Source organism: Corvus brachyrhynchos, unplaced genomic scaffold (assembly GCF_000691975.1).
Source record: "Corvus brachyrhynchos isolate BGI_N302 unplaced genomic scaffold, ASM69197v1 scaffold3, whole genome shotgun sequence".
Classification (NCBI taxonomy): Eukaryota; Metazoa; Chordata; class Aves; order Passeriformes; family Corvidae; genus Corvus; species Corvus brachyrhynchos.
Window position 1 is genome coordinate 13,617,650 of NW_008237619.1, and position 11,039 is coordinate 13,628,688.

Here is an 11,039-nt window from a genome sequence, read left to right on the forward strand (position 1 = left end):
TTCGCCCGGCACGTTTTCGTCGGGGCATCTCCGCGGTCCCCGGCGGCCCCGGCTTTCTTCGCCCCTTCGGGCGCCCTCATGCCATCCTATCCCCATTCTCTACTTTGTCCATCTGTCATCCTACCACCGCTTTTTTCTCCATTCTTTCGTCTCTCAGCGCTCCCCTCGCGTTTTCCCGTTTTCCACCCACTTGTCTTGCTTTTGTTTAGTTATCGCTGGGTGGATTTACATTCCCATCCCTTCCCTAGCATGCTGAGAGAGATTGTGTTGTTTCTCCACAGAGCCCTGCAGTTCATAAAACACGTTCCCTATCTCCATCTTCCAGTCCTAGTTCATCCATCTACAATCTGTCTGTAGGAACTGTTGTATAGTTCTGCGTTAATGATGCAGGTTGCTTTTGTGTATTTTATGTGATAAAGATAAAAGACCCCCAAACTACCCCAGCGCTACAGCTGTAATGTTCGGAATGCAGATGTTCATTGAGCACATAGGGTGGTGGAGAAAGATGTAGGTTTCTAGATCTGTGGCTGTAGTGACAAGCACGAGAGATTCATCTGAGGGCAGTAAGTGTGTTGGTGATCTGACAGGCTGGGAAAATCTGTAAACATTTGAGGGACTCTGGGGTCATTGGGGAATGTGACACCTTAGGGTGCTTTCTGTGCCTTGGAAGAGTCAGGGCTACGGGGCGGGTGCACCGCAGAGCTGTGTGTACCCTGACATTGGCTGGGGCATTTATTTGTTCTGCTCTGCTTCCATGAGGCCTGGTGGCAAGGAAGGGCCCCTCATGCTCTGGATTTTCCCTCTCCTTTGTGAATTTGCACTCGGAAACATCTACCCACCTTTGGCAAATTATATTAGATTGACGGGAGCTTTGTTGAAGCTGGTAGGAGTCTGTATCCTGGTAGGAGTCTGTATCCTAAAAATATTCCTAAAATGTTTTTCTCTTCTCCAACAACTCATTTCCCAAGAAATCAGATTGGTGATTCCCAAGTTGCAGGTGGATGCAGCAAAGGATTTATCTCTGTACCATCAGCTTGTTACCCCAGCAACAGGGCACATTTGGCATTTATAGCTCTGGATCCCCACCTCGGTGGTGTGGCGCATGGATAGAGCCAGAACAGAATGGAATCCGGTGGGGACAATGGAGGGGCAGGGGGAGACGCGGGCACTTGCACACAGGGAGGATTCCACCTGCATACTGAGCAGGATGGATGCTTCTCTGGATTTCCTACGCAATGCTTTATAATCTCAATCAATACAGTGGTGGAGAAGTGCCAACCCACGCTCTTCGCTGCCATGCCAGGCTGGCTCTGCCCGCTCTGCCCTGCTGGGGCATCCCCTTGCTGACCTGTCAGCCTGCCTGCTGGCCCACCAGCCACCCCTGGCAGCAACCCCTGGCCCCGAAATGCACAAATGCTTGGTTGCACCGGATGCTGCCCCTTTTGAGTCAACATGAGGCGATGCCAGTATGGCCTTCCAGAGGACACTGTGCTGCAGAGGATGGATTTAACATATTGGAATGGCTCTTACTGGAATTAGCCCTTGAGGGGAATGGCTCTGTATCCTACTCCCCACCAGCTCTGAGCCATGCTGTGCTCAAAGTACTGCTGGGTTGTAATAAATCTTGGTCTCCAGGGGGTGGGAGAGTGGGGGATTATCTGGGAATGGGGGTTGTAACTAGGCCATGTAATATAATCTCTGAGGCCCATTTGGCAGGGAGTGGGCATGGGGGAGGGGTTCGTAGTTTGTAATGATTTTTTTTCTCTCTCACCTCCTATCCCCTCCCCTCCCCTTCCCTCCCCCTCACCCCTTTATTTCTCCCTTTCCTTACCCCGGAGCCTGTGTGATAAAGATTAATTTGCTATTTCTGGGCCTGTGACATTTTTCAGAGCCTCCTGCTGGCTGCTGCCTCCATGCCAAGCCTGGCTGGGCTCCAGCCAACAGGATTAGCAAGGAGGGGCCGAAGGAATATGGTGCTCACCATGGAGTGGGGAAGGAAGGAGCAAGGGACTCTCAGAATAGGTTGTTACGTGCATGGGATGGCTGACTGAAGGTGTACCTGGGCGTCTGTGTGTAGGTCCTGGGCCTTAGTCTAGAGGGTGCAAGGCACAAGTGATAACAGCTGCACGCAAGACTTGTGCCCTGGGAACACCCCAAGAGAAGATGTAGGCTGGATCTTTTCATTACGGCTTCACTGAGCTAAAGGGTTTAGCATTTGGAATCTGTCTCCAGGCTGAGGCTACTTCTGCCTCTTGAGTTCACTTTTTTTTTTAACTGCTCCAGCTTTTCTGGGCACCCAGATGTCTCTCCATGTATTTCTAATAAGTAATGAGGACACAAGGAGGAACACATTGTTTCTGATGAGGTGTCCCATGAGTACAACTAAATAAAGATAACTTTTTTCTCCCAGCCTGTTTTAGACGTTTTTATTTCTAGAGAAGAAGGTGGTGAGTGGTGGTTGTTACTTGCCAGGGGATGAAATTCTTCTCTTTTCCTACTGAATCTGCAATTGGTGGCTAACACATTCCTGTCCTCCATCCCTTACCCCAAACCTGCCTCAGCAAACAAGCACAAACCATGGATTGAAGCCGAGTATCAGGGCATTGTCATGGAGAATGACAACACCGTCCTGCTCAACCCGCCGCTGTTCGCCCTGGACAAAGATGCCCCACTGCGCTATGCAGGTAGGTGGGGAACTGCTCTGGGAAGGGTGGAAGGCAGGGACAGACTTATGGAGAGGCAGGGACACAGTGACATTCATTCCTGTGCTGGATCCTACCCCTCTTCAGGAAATGATCACCTCCAAACCTTGTTCCGGAGGAGGTCCCTAGTGAAGTCTGGAGGCAATTTGGGCACAGCTTGATTTAGGATGCTCTGAGCTGTTTCCTTAGGGAGAGAAACTGAGGGTGGAGCCAGCTACTTTTTGACGCAGTTCTGCTATTTCCAAAGATCACATGCACAGCGCTGTGTCTGTGAGCCCTGGAGAAAGCTGGTAGGGCACACTTCCTTGGCAGTGCTACGTCCCCTCACAGTGAGCACAAATCCCTGGAACAACAGACGACACTTTCAGTGGTTGTAGTCCTAGTGCTTACTTAGGCCGTGCCTGCAGTTCCCTCACGCATTCTTCCTCAGCTTTGGGAGAGTAAATGTGGTCCCTGTGAGCTGAATTTTAGGATTTAGGTGACCCTATCTGCAGTTCCCTGCGGTACTCTGCGCATCCTGCGTGTGTGGGTGGATGAGACATCATGGATCTTCATGCTCTGGCTGTCTATCTGCAGTATATGGCCTGTTTTGCCTCCCTGAGGGATGAGGAGGAGACATAAGGTGCTCCTTCAGCACTGTGGCTGTGTAGCACTAATAAATGTAGCTTGAGCCTTGTAACCTCCAATCTTTTGTGATGCTGGTCAGGACTCCTTGCCGTGGGAGCAGTCTCCAGTAGATGGCAATCTGCACCATTAATGGCTGTAAGGGATAGCAAGAGGAACTCCTAGGGAACCAAAAACTGCTCAAAATGAAGGATGATAATGAGGGGGAATGGGAAGTGTGAGTTAAAAAGGAAGAAAATATGGGAAAGGAAGGCAAGGGGTGTAATGTGCTTTCCATAGTCCTTTTCTTTCTCCCCTTCCTCTCTGTTTTTGTGTGTACTAGGTGAAATCTGTGGCTTCAGGATCCATGGGTCAGGGGTACCTTTTGAAGCTGTGATCCTGGACAAAGCTACAGGAGAGGGGCTGATCCGGGCCAAGGAGCCAGTGGATTGTGAAGCACATAAGGAGCACACATTCACCATCCAGGCCTATGACTGTGGAGAGGGACCTGATGGAGCAAATACCAAAAAATCACACAAGTAAGTTCATGCAGACATTGCTGCCTGCTACAAAATGTGATCTGTCACAAAAGTGCAAAGGAAAATTGCTGTGGAAACACTTCCTTTAGCCAGAAGTATTCTTCTCTAGCCATGATATTGTAACTCAACATGTTAAGAAGACCCAAAGAGAAATGTTCACTGACTGTCACGTGAGTGAATACAGAAACGAGGGCTGTTTGACAGCAGTTTCTAAGAGTGGTGCTGCATGTAGGTAGGAGGTCCAGATTGCATTATTACTACTTTTGCTCTTTCTGAGTGGTTGGAAACCATTGTCCAAGCACCTGTGTGACAGCATTGCTGCACGGAAATCAAGGTGTCTTTCCTTGTCCTTGCTTTTGGCAGCAGGAAATGAGAGTGGTGCACTTTAAAGGAATGACTTACTCTGAGATTTAGGTGGTGCATCGCTCCTAATCAGCCCATCGGTTCTTAGTGATGTCTCTCTGCATCAGGGCCACAGTGCACGTTCGAGTAAACGATGTGAATGAGTTTGCTCCCGTCTTTGTGGAAAAGCTGTATCGCGTGGCAGTGACGGAGGGAAAGCTGTATGACCGCATCTTGCGGGTGGAGGCCATCGATGGGGACTGCTCCCCGCAGTACAGCCAGATCTGCTACTATGAGATCCTGACCCCCAATATTCCCTTTCTCATTGACAATGACGGTAAGAATCCTCACCCACCATGTGCACATCACTCCTGTTTTCCTGCTCTGCTCCTTCTCTGCCAGCCGCATTTGAAGGCAGAGCTGTGCTATATAAATTTTCCAGCACTGCTGATCTGTGCTGGTGAGAGCAGCAGCATCCATTTTGTGAGGTGCTATAACTTGTTACAGAGTGACACTGGGCAGGGTGACTCAACTCCTTTTTGGTTGTTTTTGTCATTGATCAAAGATATGAGTGATTTTTAGAAGGAATGTCTTTGAGGAGACTGCTTGTCCTCTACCTTGATCTCTTTGTTTTGCAAACCAGGGAACATTGAGAACACGGAGAAGCTGCAGTACAGTGCAGATCGGGTCTACAAATTCACAGTGACAGCCTATGACTGTGGGAAGAAGAGGGCATCTGATGATGCTGAAGTGGAAATCCAGGTGAAACCCACGTGCAAGCCCAGCTGGCAGGGTATGAAACCTCCAAACACAGTTATCTCTTCCCTTCTCTTTTGCTCAGCTACTACTCAGTCCCACTCATCACATATATTTGTATATATGGGCATACACATATAAATCTGTATGCCCATATATATGGTTCAGTTCTGGCACCAGCCCATCCCATCAGGGGATGCAGTAGATGTCTAAGTCTGTTGCAAAGCCGCTGAAAGGTAAATTCTGACATTGGAAAATCGTTCCTTGAATTACTGTGAACTACCATGCGTTTGATAAGGCTCATAGACCGTATTCAACAAAGACTGTTTTTGGGGCTGCTGCTCTTGAGGATATTTGGCTTTTCCAGTGGTGGTGGAAAAGATGCAGGTTCTCCTTAATCAATTAGAATTAAGGGGAAATCAACACAGCTAAATACCTGCTCTGCCTGATAAAAGAGGCTGTCCAACCACAGAGTGATGACACACCAGTATTAGCTGTAGAAGCTGGGACCTTGGACTCTGTGCTTCTAGGAAATCTTCCATGCACTGGTGCCAGCTGCATAAAGCTGTATTTCCAATGTGGAAAGGGCCAAAAATTTGGACTAGTCCATAGATGCCACTTGTGTGTATGCCAGGTGTTCTGGCCCTGTGTCCTTGGCAGTTCCTAATCCCTCTCCTTCACTCCTTCCCATTAGGCTGGAACAAAAGGATTGAGTACACCCCTGGTGCAGGCAGCCTCGCGCTCTTCCCCACCATTCACCTGGAGACCTGTGATGAGCCACTGTGGAATATCCAGGCCACGGTGGAGCTGCAGACAAACCACGTGGCCAAGGGCTGTGACCGAGATAACTACTCTGAGAAGTCACTGCGCAAACTCTGTGGTGAATTGGTTCTTTCCTGGGCTGAGGGCGGCTGTGGCACAGAACCCTGCCCCTCCCTTTGGAGGGGTTCACAGTGGTAGCTGTGCCTCACATAGCTGGGGGACACATTCCTCATGTCTCCTGTGGTCACTCGGGTGGGAGGACACTGAGCTTGGGTGTTGCATTGAGGGGCAATGGGTGTTCCTGCCCACATCTCATGGAATCGTGGAATGGTTTGGGCTGGAAGGAACCTTAAAGATCCTCTAGTTCCAACATCCCTGCCGGAGACAGGGACACCTTCCAGAGTCCCGTCCAACCTGGCACTGAGCACTTCCACAACTTTCTAGTTTTATAAGGAGCTACTTGTGCTTTCCTTGCTGGGAAGGCAGAGATTTCTGTGCATTGTCCCAGTATGCAGAGTCTGTGGGACTTCCCTCAGCACTGAACAAAAAGTCACCACCCTTCTCCAGATAGGAGAAGGCCTTTAGGCAACTCTTCCTCTCCCTGGGCACCGAGATATTAAAATGAGGCTTCCAGTGCCCATTTCATCTGATCCCCAATTCTCAGGCTCCTTATTTTCCCATGCCAACATTCCTGACTCCTTCCCTTCTTGGTAGGTGCTGCCTCAGGAGAGATTGACCTGCTGCCAGTGCCTAGCCCCACAGCAAACTGGACGGCGCGGCTCTCGGTGCACTACAGCCAGGACAGCAGCCTCATCTACTGGTTCAATGGCAGCCAGGCTGCCCAGGTGCCTCTGGTGAATGGACCAAATGGCCACGAGGGGCTGAGTGACCACTTCACCCTGTCAGTGTGGATGAAGCATGCCGTGGTGCCTGGCAAAGGCAGGCGGGAAGAGGAGACGGTGATCTGCAGTACAGTGCAGAGTGGTGAGACTTCTCCTGGGGTGGTGACACTGCTGCCCACTGCCTCTTAACTCCTTAGAAGGGATTGTCCCTGCAGGGGTAAATCTCTGGTGTTCCAAAGCAGGACTTGGGCAGGGGTGCCTCCTTAGGAACACAGCTTTAGGTGTCCCTTTTTCTGGGAGTGCTCAAGCCTCCTGTGAGCACGTGATGCTGAGTGCCAGTCATGCATGGCAGCGTGGGCTTCTGGGTTCTGGCTACTGGGACTGCTTGGAGTGCTCATGTAACTCCTGTGCTTGTCCCTGGCAGAGGATGGCTACTCGCACTACTCTCTGGCTGTGCATGGCTGCCGGATTTCTTTCCTCTACTGGCCATTGCTGGAAAGTGCAAGGCCTGTGAAATTCCTCTGGAAGCTTGAGCAGGTGAGGAAGGGTTTGCCTCCTCCCCGTGTCCCTTCTCCTTCTGCCCTTTGCTGATCCCATGCTCTGCTGTCTGCCGTAGGTCTGTGATGATGAGTGGCACCATTATGCCCTCAACCTGGAGTTCCCCACGGTCACGCTTTACGTGGATGGCGTCTCCTACGACCCTGCCCTGATCCACGACAACGGCCTCATCCACCCCCCACGGCCGGAGCCCTCGATCATGATCGGGGCCTGCTGGACTGGTGAGTGCCCACTCCCCAAACCGTGCTCTTCCCATGTGGGAAAAGAGGGGGTGGAGGGAGACCCAGAGGAGATGAAAGAAACACCACCCAATACTAAATGATGCAAACCACACTGCAGCCATCTTGCCTCCTTGGCACCAAAGCCAGTGTGGCTCCTTCCTTCCTCGTGGACCAAGGTAATAACAGCTCAGGGACAAGTGTCACTGACAGCTTCCTGGACAACAACCATGGAATATGCAATGGCTAACCAGCTTTCAGGCAGGGGAAAGTTGAAACTTTGTACCTCATTCAGGCACTGGCATTTCTATCAAAGCCCTTCCCCAGAAAGCAGGCAGTACTATTTATGCTGCTGACTGTATTGATGGGGATTTCTCTGTCTTGAGGATCTATATGAAGTAGTCACAAATCTTTCTGTACAAGAATTGGGTTGAAAGACAAAAATCAGATTAGGAACAAAGTTAGGCCACTACCAGATTAAAATGTGTTCTGTGGAGATGCAAGGCTGCATTTCTCAGATCCTTCAGTTCTCCTGCAAGACTGAAGCAGGACAGACCGAAAGGAATTCGCCTCCTGCTTGCCTTCGCTCTGGCGGAAGTTTCTAGCAAGATCAAATATTTGCTGTACTGCTGCTTCTCTGAGGTCAGAGATCTTCCCACAGCTCTGTGCTCTCTTGATTGGTGTTTTGCAGACAACAAATATTGGTCAGCCTGGGACCTTCTCCTGCAGCTGAGTTTCTAAGGGATGTTGAGAACATAGCTTGTTGGGAACATGGCTAATTCCCAAAATAGGTAACACTGGGAAAGGATTAAAAAACTCCAAACACTATAGTTTCTGCCTTAAGTCAGCTACTCGTCCTACAGTCTCACCATCCGCTTCATGAGAGGAACTCTGCCCTCTGTCATCTGTGATGTGCTGCCTCTAGGGCTGAAGGGTGCACTGCTTGTCACAGAGCTGTGCTTGTGGACTGGCTGATACAGGCACTTGTATAGATACTTGCCTGACCCTGTAACTACCATCTTCCAATGCCTTATTGCTCATCCGGATGTTCTCCTTTTGCAGAGGAGAAAAACAGAGAGAAAATCAAAGGAAGTGAGAACTCCACCGATTCTGTGCAAGGTAGGGAAAAGGAAGAAGATGGGTCTCTTCCTCTCTTGACTGTGCATGACTATCACTTCTTGCATGGTGCCTTCCTCATACAGCTTCCCCAGTCCTGTCCTGCCACCTCCCACCCCCCTGGGAGGAAACACCTTATTTGGCAGATTGGTCCTTGATACCTTGGTACCTCTGGAGCATGAAAAGGCTGATGGAAGGACTGCAGCCTGCTTTGAGTGATGGAGTATGCTTTTCGTGTGGAGAAAAGAGTCCTCATGCCTGATCATTAAAGCTGGTCTCTGAAGAACACAATAGCCATTAGAGACATCAGGAGATGTCACCTCATCCCTAACGATCTGTGGAATGTGTAGTTTCTTTTACAAGCCCTCACAGGAAGCAGAGTGAGAAGGGGACAAGAAATTGTTTCCATCTGGCATTCAGCAGTTTGACAGAACCTTCTCTATGCTACCCACTGTTCACTGCCCTTGTCTTTTTGTTGGTCTGTTTTTCTCGCTTTCCCCCATCTTTTTCAAAAATTGTCATCTTGCTTCAGCATCCCCTGTCTTCTTGTTGTCTTTGCTTTTCCATATCCTGTGCAACCCTCTGTCCCTCTGTACCTGCCTTAACTTCTGTATGACCTTCACATTGTTGCTTTTGTTGTCTGGGCTTTTCCATGCCCCGTGCCCCTCTCTGTTTCCCTCTACCTCCGTTACCTCTGTGTGGCCCTCACACTGTTGCTTTTGTGGTTTTGCTCTCTTCCTCGCCATGTCTCTCACACCCTCCACCTCCCATGTTTCCCTCAGGAGATCCTCTGTCGATACACCACTACTTCCATGGTTACTTGGCTGGCTTCACTGTGCGCCCTGGTAGCTTGGAGAGCCGGGAGGTTATTGAATGCCTGTATGCCTGCCGTGAGGGGCTTGATTACAGTGACTTCGACAGTCTGGGCAAAGGGATGAAGGTATGCCCATCTGCCCAGCTTGCATGGATCTCCTCCACTCTCCTCCCCAGCCTTGCTTCCCAGGACTTTGCCTGCTCCCCACCTCAGACAGCTCCCCGCCTTTCTCCTTTGTGTCTCTCTCAGCCTGGACTCCTGTCATTTGCCAAGGAACCTGAGTGTTTTCTTCTCTTCTACCTCTAGGTTCATGTGAACCCCTCTCAGTCCCTGCTCACCTTGGAGGGTGATGACGTGGAAACCTTCAACCATGCAATCCAGCACGTGGCTTACATGAATTCACTGCGCTTTGCTACCCCCGGTGTCCGGCCACTCAGGCTCACCACTGCTGTCAAGTGAGTGGGCAAAGCAGCACCTCTGGCTCAGTTCAGCAAGAGGATTGCCTCTCTTTTGACTAAAGTTACACCCACTCACCTTGTATTTTAAAATACTTGTTTTTTAAGATGGTCTCAAAATGGGTAAAAGTCTTCCTGAAAATAAATGTTAAATTATCCAATATCCAAATGGATACTGTAGTATTGGTTCCTAGTGCCTTTGCAGAACTTCTGCCTCCACTCACAGAGGTGTGACCACTGTGTTTGCTGGTGTGACCAAGTCACTGGAAACCCAGTGGTGTCACTCCTACCACACATCTCTGCCTTGCACAGCAGGCTGTAGGGGAGCTTTAGGAAGACTGCTGGAAAAAGGATATTCCCTTCCCTGGAAGTAATGGGCAGGAGGTGTTCTTATATAATGTTGTTGTTGGAAGCTTGGGCCAACTGATGTTTTCTACTGCTCTCCTTCAGGTGTTTCAGTGAGGAATCCTGTGTCTCCATTCCTGATGTGGAAGGCTACGTTGTGGTGCTACAGCCTGATGCCCCCCAGATCCTGCTGAGTGGCAATGCCCACTTTGCTCATCCTGTGTCAGACTTTGAGGCTCCGGAAGGAATTCCCCTGTTCCCCAACCTCCAGATCACCTGCTCTATTTCTCACCAGGTGGAGGCCAAAAAGGATGAGAACTGGCACGGTACCGGTGAGTGGAGTACAGAGCAATTTGTAAGAGACAAACTGGAAAAACCTACAAGAGTTGCAGTCCTGCAGAGGAAGTAGAGCCCCTATAATTACACCCAAAAGAGAGAGTTTACAAATTTAGAAGCAAGGCACATTGTCTGTCAATATGTAGGCTAATCAGCTCTTATCCCTTTCTGCTCCTCCCTGTACTTTTTCTATCCACTCAGTTCCTTTGCCTCACTCTCTCCTAATTCTTTCCCAGGCTGCTCATTCCTAATCCCTTTTACATTTTACCTACATTTCCCTTTATTGAATCCAGCGCTGGATGGATGTCCTGCCTGTTACTCTCTCTACTCCTGCACTTACTTAGTCTCATCCTACTTCCTTCTCTTCTGCTCATTCCCTACTTCTTGCTCCCTTCCATCTCTTCCTGCATCACTTATTCCTGTGAATTCCCCAGTCAGTTTCCTCACACCCTACAGAATCCTGTTCTTCAATTTCTTCCCATCATGCTCAGATTATTTCTCTGCAGTCTATGCTCTACGTGTCCATTCACTTCTTTCATATCTGCTCTGGTAATGGGAATTTTTGCTCCTACTTTTCTGTTCAGAAGCTTTGCCTTTCCTCATACAATGATGAGTTCCTTGACTTAAGAGCAGATTGTTCTCAATCCTGCT

The 11,039-nt window shown here is 49.6% G+C and overlaps 1 protein-coding gene across 1 annotated transcript in view; it reads left to right on the forward strand.

Annotated features, from left to right (window-relative positions):
* Nucleotides 1-2,521: 2,521 nt before the first annotated feature.
* Nucleotides 2,522-11,039, forward strand: part of CLSTN3 (calsyntenin 3) — a 12,685-nt gene continuing 4,167 nt past the window's right edge. Inside the window, exons 1-12 of the mRNA XM_008631831.2 lie at nucleotides 2,522-2,684; nucleotides 3,649-3,844; nucleotides 4,315-4,523; nucleotides 4,830-4,979; nucleotides 5,637-5,822; nucleotides 6,419-6,688; nucleotides 6,971-7,083; nucleotides 7,163-7,325; nucleotides 8,385-8,441; nucleotides 9,221-9,378; nucleotides 9,559-9,707; nucleotides 10,158-10,384. Of these exons, the coding sequence (XP_008630053.1) occupies nucleotides 2,609-2,684; nucleotides 3,649-3,844; nucleotides 4,315-4,523; nucleotides 4,830-4,979; nucleotides 5,637-5,822; nucleotides 6,419-6,688; nucleotides 6,971-7,083; nucleotides 7,163-7,325; nucleotides 8,385-8,441; nucleotides 9,221-9,378; nucleotides 9,559-9,707; nucleotides 10,158-10,384 (1,954 nt within the window). The 5' untranslated portion in view covers nucleotides 2,522-2,608. The remainder of the gene's footprint in view (nucleotides 2,685-3,648; nucleotides 3,845-4,314; nucleotides 4,524-4,829; nucleotides 4,980-5,636; nucleotides 5,823-6,418; nucleotides 6,689-6,970; nucleotides 7,084-7,162; nucleotides 7,326-8,384; nucleotides 8,442-9,220; nucleotides 9,379-9,558; nucleotides 9,708-10,157; nucleotides 10,385-11,039) is intronic.